The sequence below is a fragment of the Terrapene carolina genome, unplaced genomic scaffold (assembly GCF_002925995.2).
Source record: "Terrapene carolina triunguis isolate 2854851 unplaced genomic scaffold, T_m_triunguis-2.0 Scaffold132, whole genome shotgun sequence".
Classification (NCBI taxonomy): domain Eukaryota; kingdom Metazoa; phylum Chordata; order Testudines; family Emydidae; genus Terrapene; species Terrapene triunguis.
Genome location: NW_020664483.1, coordinates 2,269,629 through 2,282,575, shown reverse-complemented (window position 1 = coordinate 2,282,575; position 12,947 = coordinate 2,269,629). Strand labels below are relative to the sequence as shown.

The following is a 12,947-nucleotide window of genomic DNA, read 5'->3' as shown; positions in this document are numbered from 1 at the left end:
TGAGCAAGTCACTTTTAAATACAGTTAATCATCTATATACTTAAATCATATCAAACTTAGATCTTCCATTTCATTAGTCACGTTATTTATGTAGAATATCCAATGAGTGACCATGCTGAAAAAATGCTGATACTTTTTTGACTGGTGTTTGGTTTGTCTTTGTGAGCTGCCAAAAATGTATTCTGTACAATTCATCAGTCTATTTTTAATTCTTTGAGTGCCTTCTGCATATTTTTACTCCTGGATTGTGCTGGCCTCTGCAGCCTATATGCTGGAACTATCTCCAAAGAGTGTCCATAGGAGTGTTCACGCACCCCATCCTATATCTCTCATCAGCGTTCCCTAACCTTCTGAGGGCAAGGCTATAAAAGGGAGCATGGTACTATCTGCCTACCTCAGTTCCTTCCAACCACAGCATCAGATGGAAGCAATCCTTTTCGGATCTCTTTGATCTGGAGCTTTTCTCCTAAAAATGCGATTGATAATGATTAGTGTAGTTTATTATATTGGATTATTATAATTATGTATTAATGATAATTAATTGTTTAGCTGAGTTAGTGTTAGTCATGGATCTGACGAACAGAAGATTGGGCTTTAAAAGATGTGCTGCTTTTCTGGCAGTGTTTCTTGCATTGTACTTCCATGTAAGATGTCTGGCATGTCTTGGCGAGGGACATTCTCTATCCAGATGCTCTGTCTGCAGTACGTTAATTCCTACAGCATGTAAGGACAGACCTGTTGGATATGAGGTGTCCCAGAGCTCAGAACATAAGGCAAAAAACATGTCAGCTCCAAGTTCAATGGCTGCTAAATCTAAGGTGCTTATGAAGACTCAGAATTGGCACTGAAATTCTCATGTGCCTACAGCACATCTGGTGCTCGGGACATAGGATTCATTGACAAAAACCTGCAAGGTGCCATCGGCACTGGCCTCTGAGACAAAGGCTACGCCATGAGAAAAGCCATCTGATCCATCTGTAGTGGTTTTGAAGACTATGACTAGAGAGAAGATGACCACTGTTAGTAGGCCAGATCCCATATGGGTTATTCGACATTGGGTCTGTCAGACTGGGATTTGTCTACTTTGGTTCCCAGACTAAAAATGAAAGCAGTCCAAAGAGAGAGATCTAAACGGAGACCTCAATTTGCGGATCCGTTAATTCTGCTGGATCCGAAGACAGTGTTGAAGACGCAGCCATTATCGGAACTGCAAAATATGGATACAGTAGTAGCAGAAATTCATCCCATTGGAATGGACAATGGTCTGGATCCCTGGGAAAGACCCTCTATGGAAAGGAAAAAAGATTCTGTCAAATGTCTTCACTAAGGTTCCTACATCTGAAGAGATACAGTATGGAAGTAATACCTCATTTAGCTCAGGAATCTTCCCTTCCTTTCAGGCTCTCCGAGTAAAACTACCTTTGTTTGTGATGCTTCACTTGCTGGTTCCAGGGATATTGCTGATCATATCAGTAACATATTTGAGGTTGTATCAACAACCAGAGGGCCAGGATAGAGCTAGACAACCAGAGGCCTTGTCTAGGTTTCAGCCTCCTACAGCAGGATTTACTCCTGAATATGGAACCTTTAGACCAGTGGTGGGCAACCTGCAGACCGCGGGCCGCATGCGGCCCATCAGGGTAATCTGATTGCGGGCCGTGAGACGTTTTGTTGACATTGACCATCCGCATGCACATCCCCCCGCAGCTCCCAGTGGCCATGGTTCACCGTTCCTGGCCAATGGGAGCTGTGGGAAGTGGCGGCCAGCACATCGCTGCGGTCCACCGCTTCCCACAGCTCCCATTGGCTGGGAACAGCAAACCGCGGCCACTGGGAGCTGCGGGGAGCCGTGTCTGCAGTCAACGTGAACAAAATATTGTATTGTGCACTCCATTATCCAAGTCATTAATGAAAATATTGAAAAGTATTGGATTCAGGACAAGACCCCTGCAGGACCCCACAAGGTATGCCCTACCAGTTTAACAGCAAACTATTGATAGCTACTCTGAGTACGGTTTTTCACCAGTTGTGCACCCACCTTATATTAACTTCATCTAGACCACATTTCCTTACTTTGCTTATGAGAACATCATATAGGACTGTCAGAAGCCTTACTAAAATCAAGATATGTCCCACCTAATGCTTCCCCCGCATCTGCTTGGCCAGTAACCCTGTCGAAGAAGGAAATTAGGTTGGATTGGCATGATTTGTTCTTGACAAATCCATGTTAGCTGTTACTTATCACTCTGTTATCCTCTACGTGCTTACAAATGGATTGTTTAATAATTTGTTCCAGTAACTTTCTGGGTATTGAAGTTAGGCTGACTGGTCTGTAATTCCCCAGGTCCTCTTTGTTCCCCTTTTTAAAGCTAGGTCCTATGTTTTCCCTTCTTCAGTCCCTGGGGCCTTCATCTGTCCTCCATGAGTTCTCATTACAGCCTCCCGATCTACTCTGCATTGGTTTGAAACTCTCAATCTCAACTATGCTTATTTTCATATTTCTGCAAGACCAAGCCATAGCAAATACCTCTGCTTCATGGAAAGACAAAGACCTTTTCAATAGAATGTCTCCCTTTTGGCCTTACACTGGCTCTCAGGGACTTGATAAAGTTCTTTTCAGCTGTAGCAGCTCATTTGAAAGACGAGGCATATTTGTTTACCCATATCTAGAGGATTGGCTACTCAAATCAACATCACATAAGGAACTTCTCAGAGACATTCAATGTACAACATCCCTCTTCAAAGAGTTGGGTCTATTAATAAATGTGACAAAATCATGGTTATGCCCCACTCAGGATATTCCTTTCATAGGAACAGTCTTCGATTCTCTGGACGGCCGGACCTTTCTGCCAGACAACCGATTTCTAAGGCTTCAGACAGTTATAGGCATACTTCATTGACAGTGTACCCAGAAATCAGTTATTTTTTCTTCTGGGGCTTATGGCTCTAATGGCAGCAATAACGTATGACATATAGTACTCTCATCTCAGGAAGAGGTCTCTGCAGTACTGGTTGGCAGTAAATTCCAGCCCTGGTATGGACGGTATGCACAAAACTCACTGTGTTCTTTGACTTTGTGGTCTCAGAGGACAAATGTTTTAAGAGGAATGTTATTCAGTCGCCCAGCCCTGTCATTGACAGTCACTTTGGGTGCATCCCATCTAAACTACATTGTGCTTCAGGGCACATTGGAACTCCCAGGAAAGGAGACTACAGCTATACATATTGGAGCTGAGTGTGATTCATCTGGTTCTCAGATCTTTTCTTCCTCATATCGAAGGGAAGGTAGTTCAGATGGTAATGGACAATATAACTGTCATGTGTTCTATCAACAAACAGGGAGGAGCTTATTCATCATAATTATGCAATGAAGCAATCAGGCTATGGGATTGGTGCATACAGCACAATGTTTATCCAGTAGCCCTGCGACTATCAGCAAAGGACAACTGGGCAGACTAACTGAGCAGAGAGACACAATACAGTTACATGAGTGGTTGGTAAAAGAGGAAGTGATACACAAGGTCTTCAGCAATTGAGGATATCCTGTCGCAACACAGTCGTCAGTTCTGGACAAGGGCAGAAAAGGATGTGCAGTCCATATTGGACTCATTTATACTGAATTGGGGAAAGGTTTCCCCCCTTTCCATTGATACAGAAAGTAGTGAAGAAAATAATACAGGTTAGGGCAAAAATGGCTTTAGTTGCTCTGGTGTGGCTCAGACAGGATGGTACATGAAGCTACTTGGGATTTTACAAGATGCTCCCAGTATTACTGGCTCTAGTGTTGCAGTAGCAGAGCAAGATCATTCTTCCAGATCCCCTATCTCTGCCCCTGACAGCATGGGCTGTTGGACTTTAATGGACCTTGAAAGAGCTTATCCTTTAGATGTGTCTCAAGTGCTCATTAACTCTAGAAAACAATTGACCAGAAGCTGATACCAATTTAAATTAGCATGGTTTGTGAGTTGGATACAGAACAAACCTGAAGGTTCGGAACTGGCTTTGGTGTATTTTGGAATACTTACTGCATTTAAAGACTGAAGGTATTTCAGATTCTTTGCTGAAGGTTGATTTAGCAGCTATATCAGCATATCCTGTGCTGAGAGATAATAAATCAGTATTTGCACATACAGTAGTATGGTCAAAAAATTACAAAAGGATTTTCAAATCTTTATCCATCTGTAAAGGACCCACTTCTGGGATGGGACCTCAATTTAGTTTTAGCACAACTCATAAAGCCACCCTTTGAGCCCTTGGCAGAGTGTTCTTTATTTCATGACTGTAAATATGCCTTTATAATATGTTATAACTTCAGTCAGGCGAGTTAATGAATTATGCAGTCTGATGAAAACTTGCTGCCTTTACTTCTTTCTTTCTACCCTCAGGGTAAGTTGGTCTGCAAATTTGGGGTCTGTTTGACTTTTCACTGCTGTTAGATACCCAAATAACCACAGTCGTTAAAAAGTTCTGCCCAGAACACTACACCTGATCCTATCAGACACCGACCTTGGCCATGTTGATCCATACATTCATTACCTTCTAGTGATACTTACAGATCGTATCTAGGAATGAACCCACATACCATGACAAAGCTCTAACTGGTGCAAAACATAGGAAGCCCATCTGCTTAGCAACACAGGTCACTCTGAACACATCATCAGCTCAAGTTCTCTGTTCTGACATTTGAATCTCAGAATGGGATTGTTTTTAGCTACTTAAAAAGTCACCACAGCCATGACCTCTCATCGGGGCTGCCTTCTAGTGGAGCAGTAAAACTGTTGACTAATAGGGAGAGATGTGTGAGTTGAGGAGACAGAACTTTCACAGGAACTTGACCTACATTTTGGGTTTACTGCTACAATGGGCAAGAATGACTATTAGAACTCAATGCAGAATTTACTACTTTGAATTAACTTTCTCCCAATAAGTCCTAAATGCAAATAAATAAATTAACCTTCAAAAACTATTCAAGCTGCTACTCCTTGAGGCCGAGAGAGAAGCTAGGGAAGAATTGTTTCTATTCCCAGAAGTAGGTAGAAATTTGTAAATGACACACACAGGCTGAACTAGAATCAGCTGGTGAATTTGGGAGTATATTTTGACTGGTTTTTTTCCAGTTGAACTCATAGACTGATGCACCAGCAGTTTTATGCAGGGCCCTGGTGCTCACCTAAATAAAAGCTTATTACAATAGTACGATTTCTCTGCAACACAAAAAAATCTGTTTGTAAGTGTTGGCACCCTGTAAAGCAAATACATGTTGGACTATTAAATTTTCTGTTTACCGTGGTGTTATATTTAACCGATTTTATTGTACTCTCATAATTTGTTTTTGAAATAGCAGTATGCTTTTGTTTAATAGTGCTTTTGTCCAGTACATGTTTTCCAAGCTTTCTGTTCTCTCTTTGCACTATTTTGGTTAGCGGTATTGGTCTTGATCTCCACAGCATAATGAGCCTTAGCGAAAGCTGCCTGAAATCATTGGAAAGATCTACCTTGACTTCAGGGGGCTTTGGATCAGGCTCTGTAGGCATAGCTCTATTCCCTACAATCCATCTGAATACCTGTGGCAAACCTAAGACTTCAAAATGACGTTCTTGCCACAAGGTAGTGTCGTACTACTAGCTAGGAAGGCAGGCTTACAGTTCCCTCTGTGAATACGCTTTGTGACAGGTTGGATCACAGAACCCCCCTGGGAGCTGCCACCCGATGTGCCAAGACTATTTCTACCCCTGCCAGCTCAGGGCCCCAGCACCCTGTCCTGCTGAGCCAGACACTCCCGTCTGCTCCAACACAGACCCAGGGTCTGAATTACTTGCCCCAAAGCTGCAGGTTTACCTGAAAGCAGCTAACAGAAGTGTTCCTGTCTTTAACACTCAGATGCCCAACTCCCAATGGGGTCTAAACCCAAATTTATGAGTTTACCCCCCCAGCTGGCAGGGAAAGCAGGGGTAGAAGTAGTCTTGGCACATCGGGTGGCAGCTCCCAGGGGGTTTCTGTGATCCAACCCGTCACACGCATGTACTCCAACTGGGGGTGTAATTTCCAGGTTGGATAGACATACCCATGCTAGCTTTGATTGAGTTTGTGTGCTGAAAATAGCAGTGTAGACGCAGCTACATGAGCGGTGTTTTGGGCTAGCTGCCCAAATACATACCCAGGGGTGGGCAAGAGTGTACTTGGGCCATTAGCCACTGCAGCTGCATTGCTATTTTTGGCATGCTAGCATGGTCAGAGCTAGCGCAAGTCCGTCTACCTGAGGAAAAAGTTACTGGGATCTGCAGTCCTCACATGCCCTTCCAGTCTGAGCACTGTTTGCCGATCACCCGTGTGTGGAATAAATACAGGGACCACCACTCATAGAAGAAATGGAGGTTACTTACTGTAACTGGACATTCTTCCAGAGGTGTGGTCCCTGTCTGTATTTCACTACCCACCCGCTATCCCCTCTGCTTTGGATCTGGTTGAATCTGTGGTAAGAAAAGAAACTGAGGGGGTGTTGACCCATGAGGGCCTCTTATACCCTCACTCAGGAGCACGAGATCATCTACTGTTTGTGTGTGGGCCCATAGATACTGCTTGTTAGAATCTCTGCACTCGGGCACATGGTTCACATGTGTACCCTCCTGTGGAATGCAGACAGGGACCACACATCTCAAAGAACCTCCAGTTAAAGTAACTAAGGCTAGGTCTACACTACGGGGGAGTCAACCTAAGATACACAACTTCAGCTACGTGAATAGCGTAGCTGAAGTTGCGTATTTTAGGTCGACTTAGCTGGCTGTGAGGACGGCGGCGAGTCGACCGCTGCCGCGCCGCCGTCAACTCCGCTTCCGCCTCTTGCCGCAGTGGATTTCCGGAGTCGACGGCAGAGCCATTGGGGATCGATTTTATCGCGTCTTCACTAGACGCGATAAGTCGATCCCCAGTAGATCGATTGCTATCCCGCGGGTAGTGAAGACGTGCCCTGAGCTTCATATTTTGCATAATCTGGCAGAAAGTTCTGGAAAATGGTCCTTTCTTTTGGCCCTTGCTTAAAGGGACAGATTTAAAGAATTCTCAGATTCTGACCGACTTAGACTGGCAATTACCCTAAGTTGGTTAATTCAGTGAGCATTAATTCCTTTCTCTAGCTACAATAAATGTTATGATACATTGGTCAAAAATAACTGCACTTGCTACATGAATAATTATTGTATGTTTTTATTAAATAGATCACACAGGAAATTTCTGACAGTACGAGAATATTCAGGCTTCTTGGATCTGACAGGTATGAACGGTACCAGACATGGTCTGTTAAAATAAAAGAGTAATATATATGTTTTCTTCCTCTTATTTCTTAAGGGTATTTTCTCACTAGTACTTCATTCTTCTGTGATTCTTTTCTGGGCTTCTTTTAGTCTCCTTATTTTTCCCCCTTAGCCCTTTCCTTGCATATGTTCCTTGTCTCTCTTTCCTGAGGAGTAATAAAACTTTGTTTCTGAGTTTACCAGTATTTTCTCTCAGGATAAGCTTATATTTCACAGGTGCTTATATAGCTCCAAAACTTTTCTCTTTTTGGGTTCTAACATATAAGAACATAAGAATTGCCATACTGGGTCAGACCAAAGATCCATCTAGCCCAGTGTCCTGTCTTCTGACAGTGGCCAATGCCTGGTGTTTCAAAGGGAATGAACAGAACAGGCAGTCATCAAGTGATCCATCCCCTGTCATCCACTCCCAGCTTCAGGCAGTCAGAGGTTTAGGGACACTCAATCGTGGGATTGCATCCCTGGTCATCTTGGTTAATAGCCATCAATGGACATATCCTCCATGAACTTACTTCAATAGATTTCAGGTTTTGCATTCAGTTGTGCTATGCTGTATTAGATCATGGGATCTGCACCTCAAAACAAATTCAAAATATTAAAAACATACAAATTTCAATACATTACAAAAGCAGGGGGATCTGCCTGTTGTTCTGCCAACATCCACAGCCCAGGAGCTGTTTTCTGAGCCCCACAAGGTCCTCCGCTTCTGTTGCTTTTTGGAGCCTGCTTTGCATGGCCCCAAATCTCTCTGCGTCTCCCTGTCCTGCAGGACTAAATAGTGAAGTAGGATGCTGAGCTCCTCCAACCAGTAACTGTCCTGCAAGGTTTTGGAGCTTCACAGGGACCAACACCTTCCTACTTTCTCTGCCCTGCTTTGCAGTGCTGCAGTTTTATGAAGGCTATTAATGAAGTAAATGTTGTATGTTTTAGGTAATATATACTGACAGCAGAATTTCACCCTTTGCATGATACATGTACTGTGCAAAGTTAAACCTTAGTTTTCCTTTGAGAACTGCCTATGTCTGTCTCCACTTGTGGGAATTTCACCCTGGCACTGCATCTCAGAACTATCAAAAAGAGCAATATCTATTGGGACCTTGTAAGCACCCAATCACAGGTCTGAATTTGCAAACATGTCGATCCCACAACCACCCATAGTTCTTCTAACAACAATGATTTACAGGTGAAATATTGCACTGTGCCTTTACAAGCTACATTTTAGCTGTCTTTTGGACTTTAGCTGCTCTCAAGAGAAAAGTTTTCTCAGCACTAGGCCTTGGAGCTGTGACTAAGAAACCAAAGAACTGGTACCAGTCCAAGGAGGATTTGATTGCGGGGGACTCCCTCTGATATGAACATTTCACAAGTGCTTGATTACCCTTTCCTGAGAGTGCCAAGTAGACTGGGCAGACTGCCCCGTGGGTGTCAGGTCTGAAGCCTGCACCCGTTACTTTGCCTGATTGAATTCAGGATATTTGGATAAGCCTAAATGGGCCCAATTCCCCTGCAAATTCTGCCTTATTTCTCAGATGTTGGTGGGAAGTCTCTGTCCTGAGGCCTAGAAAGAACCAAGAGCTGTCTGGGTTAGCATCTGTAGCTGCAACAGATGGATCAAAGGGCTAGTTAGCTTCTTCCATAAGCTGAGAAGCTTAGAGGCTCATTTGGCACAATTCTCCATTCTGTGAAATCCCTTCTACTTCTAGGGGTACAGGAACATTTTGAGATCAGTTATGAGTCATCACGTGGGCTTTCCCTACATTCTGGTGTCCTTGTGGCCAGAACCCTTTTTTGTGTAGGACTTTTAATCCTTGACCTGTGTGGCCATTCTTTCAACAACTTTACATAGCTTTGTTCGTGCTGTTAGCAAGATTCACGATGATCTCTCCGACAGTGATGAGAATGTTGAGGGATGAGCACTCTGATCACCCTAATTCTTCCATATTTCCCCGTGAACATCATAGTCCATTGTATCTCCTCTCCGATGACAGTAACTAGGCATTGCTTTCTATGTGGAACGCTAGGCCTAAATTTAAGCAGTACAGACCCCAGATTTATGCATTTAGTGTCAGTGGATTGGAAGGCAGCAGGCCAGTGAGGAGAGAGGGTAGTCATTTAAAATTTAAACCAATTTGGCAACCAGGAAGAACTACAATTAAAACCTATTTAACAAACTGAAAACTTTATGTACTAGACATTTTCAACTAGGAAAACACCCAGCTTTAATTGTAACTGCTCTTGGCTGCCAACCTGGTTTAAATTTTAATGTTTGCCTAGCCACCCCTAAGCTCCTTCATTCCCTGACTGGCCCTCCATGCATATACCCGCCTCTCACAGACCTTTGCTCTCCTGTCACAAGTCTCCTGTAACTTTTGCAGATACTTTGGGCTCTTAATCCACAACCCCCAACACCACAGACCCATATGCAGCCTTCTGCTTAGCAGAGTTGCTGAGCTTCATAAAAACAGATAAAAGTGACAGGTGCTGAAGCAATGACAACAAAACAGTGGAGTTGTGTGTCAGGAACAGGAAATTTTTAGCTGCATAATGGCATAGCAACCAGCACCCAGACTACCAAAGCATCCAGGAGTTAGTGGGAGAAATGTTTGACTCTTTAGATCTGGAGATAACCAAGTTACCTGAGAAGATTTGCTGTTTTTGTACCATTGATTTGAAACACAGAAGCGGTATCATTTTGTGAATTGCTGAAGGGTTCCTCAGAACTTCAGAAGAGGGCTAGTTATCCACAGCTACAACTCCTGCTGTGTCCAGAAAAGCTGATCAGCTATTTCAAGTGCAAGAGCAGGGCTTTGAATTCCTCCCAACCCCCCTATATTGGGTTCATTATTTATATCCGCTGCAGTAGATAGACCAAAAGACTAGTTAGTTCATCTCCATCAGATAAACATGAGCTAAACTGATGGCATGGAATATATTGTATACTTCTTAATCGGGTTGGCAGTCAGAATAGTCAGCTAACAGACAATTATGTCACCATAGCAATTCCATCTTAAGGATTGTCTGCTCCTTGTACTTGAACACCCACCTATTAAAAAGGCAATTCAAGAGGACTGAGCAGTTGGAGGTTGAAGGTCAAAGTGTGTCTCAGTGACACTGTCCAGGTTTGCACAGGAAGCCTGTGGCAGAGCTGAAATGACTCCTAGTGCTGCATTAACCACAAGGCCGTTCCTCCTCCTTGTGAGTGAAGAGCCAGTGGAGTTGTTTGAGGATGGGGTCAAGTGGATGTGCTGCTTGTATGTGTGAAAAACTGAGCAGCAGCGTTGTCCACTGACTGGTGTCTGAGGAGCAGGAGGATTTGGGGAAAGTAAAGCGGAGAGGTGCAGTAGCCCAGGCAGTAGGGGAGGAAAGCGTGAGTGAGGAGTTCAGTAGTGAGAGCCAGATTTACACACGAGTCATGAAGGAAAGTGAGAGTAGAGGATGGCTGAGTTTACAGACAGGGAATTTGAAATTGTATTTGTTAAAATTGTTCATTAGATTATTTAACTGTTTTTAATTCTAGGGTTGTGGTATTGGAGAGTAGGCCAACAGATCATCCTATGGCCAACAGCAACTTATACATCCTGGCAGGACACGAAAACAGTTACTGAGAATCATACCTGGCAGTTAACCATGACGAGAAAACACTACTGCTGCAACATTGATGGATGATTGAAATTGCACAAAATGGCAGTCACCTGACTTAGTTACTTTGTAATTTATTGTGGCATGAGAGAAAAGAGGATAATTTAGTTTAAGTGGTATGGACACACTTAGCATATTATACCACGGAAGTGCTTAATAATTCACTGTTATGTAATCTTTGTACATATATGCAGTATTTTTCAGTGAAACACATTGCTGAAGACCTACACTGACTTAATGTAGATAGTGATCCTTCAGTTATGTACAAGTGTCTTACCTGTACAGATGTAAAGGTTGCTGAGGAAGCAGAAATTCAATTGGGGTACTATTTTAAGGACTTCTCACGTGTAGTTCTTATAAAATGGGATGTTAGCAATGAACACAGTGCATTTAACATCACTATTGTATTTTATTATATGTAATTTACTAATACAAATAAATCAACTTTTAGAAATTGTAACCAAGGCTGTAATCATATTACAATCTTGTTTTTAATTTTCATGCAACTACACTGGTGTGATTGTTTGTTTTGCACAAAGTATTTATCTGTGATGTATTTAGTCACAAAGGTAAGCTGTGACTTTGTGGATATGACTTGGGCTTCAGAGTACCTTTTTTTAGTTTATTTGGGTAGTTTTGTTGTGAAACAAACCAATTAAACACCTGTATTTTTATATTTAAGTAAAATTCTGTAAAGATTACTTCTCTATGCTTGAAAACAATACCTTCTGGAATGGATATGAATCCCAGAATTTGGTACCTTAATGTAACACTGCAATAGTTGTCTGAATTACTAGTGTATGCAATGGTAAAATTAGCATTATTACGAGTCTTCACTAAATGGTTTTATTTGTATCATGAACTACAACATTCCACACTGTGGAAATGGTTCAAAGATCTTGTCATGTTTTGACTTTTTTTGGCCTTATCATGACCATTTTCTTGATTTAGGGTGTTAACACATGGCCAAAATAATTTAGTTACTACCTCATACAAACAATGTAGTGGTTACTTCATATTGCAGGAACATAGTTCTGATCAAAAGTATTTTTGATTTGCTGTTTTCCAATGGAGTATGTAAATGCCAAGTTTTAGCAAAGTGCACACATTTGGCTCTGTTTTGTATATGTTCTTTATATTTTATTATGATAATATACACTAAGAACAAACTAAATTTAAAGTGATTTATGGTCTAAGTTATTGTGATTGGTAATGCTTTTGAATATGTTCCCTAATGTATATAATGTAAAATAAACTTTTTTTAACATGTTGTTGTACAGATAGCTTACCACCTGCACTAATTTCCACATAAGACTAAAAAATTGCTGATGGAAAACATCCATTTTTGAATTGCTATTAAATGTTTATGTACCCTAATATATAAACTGGGCATTCTGAATGTAGGAATGGTCAGGCTGCTAGGAATGTAATTTTGCCTACATTTGACCTAACCACCTGGATTTTGTGGGATATGTATCTTTACAGAATCATTGAATCCTAGAAATGTAGGTCTGGAAGGAACTTTGAGAAGTCAAGTCCAGCCCTTTGTGCTGAGGCAGGACCAATTATACCTCCTTAGACCATCCCTGGCAGGGGTTTGCCCAGTCTTTTCTTAAAATCTCCCAATGATGCGGATTCCATTGGAGGTTTTTAAGAACACGTTGGACAAACACCTGTCAGGGATAGTCTAGGTTTACCTGGTCCTGCCTCACTGCATGGGGCTGGACTTGATTTCTCAAGGTCCCTTCCTGCCCCACATTTCTCTGATTCTGTAAAGATCAATACATTATATCATTTAAATACTTATCACTAATATACTCAACTATATATCAATACATATTACTTCCATGATCTACTCAAACAAGCCTAGAGGACTTTATCTCTAAGGATCAACATGTTAGTTTGAAGTCACTGTTTCTTAAACTTCTGTCTACTAGATATACATCAGACAGGTATGTCCACGGGTGACAGAATTCACACTGGCCCTAACACGTCCTT

At 42.1% G+C, this 12,947-nt stretch overlaps 1 protein-coding gene across 2 annotated transcripts in view; it reads left to right on the top strand.

Moving 5' to 3' along the window:
• Nucleotides 1-12,205, top strand: part of MAP4K3 (mitogen-activated protein kinase kinase kinase kinase 3) — a 114,441-nt gene extending 102,236 nt beyond the window's left edge. For both annotated transcript variants that reach the window (XM_026653159.1, XM_026653158.1), the window contains 2 exons: nt 7,215-7,270; nt 10,828-12,205. In XM_026653159.1, coding sequence (XP_026508944.1) covers nt 7,215-7,270; nt 10,828-10,915 — 144 coding nt within the window. In that variant the 3' untranslated portion in view covers nt 10,916-12,205. The remainder of the gene's footprint in view (nt 1-7,214; nt 7,271-10,827) is intronic.
• Nucleotides 12,206-12,947: the final 742 nt, after the last annotated feature.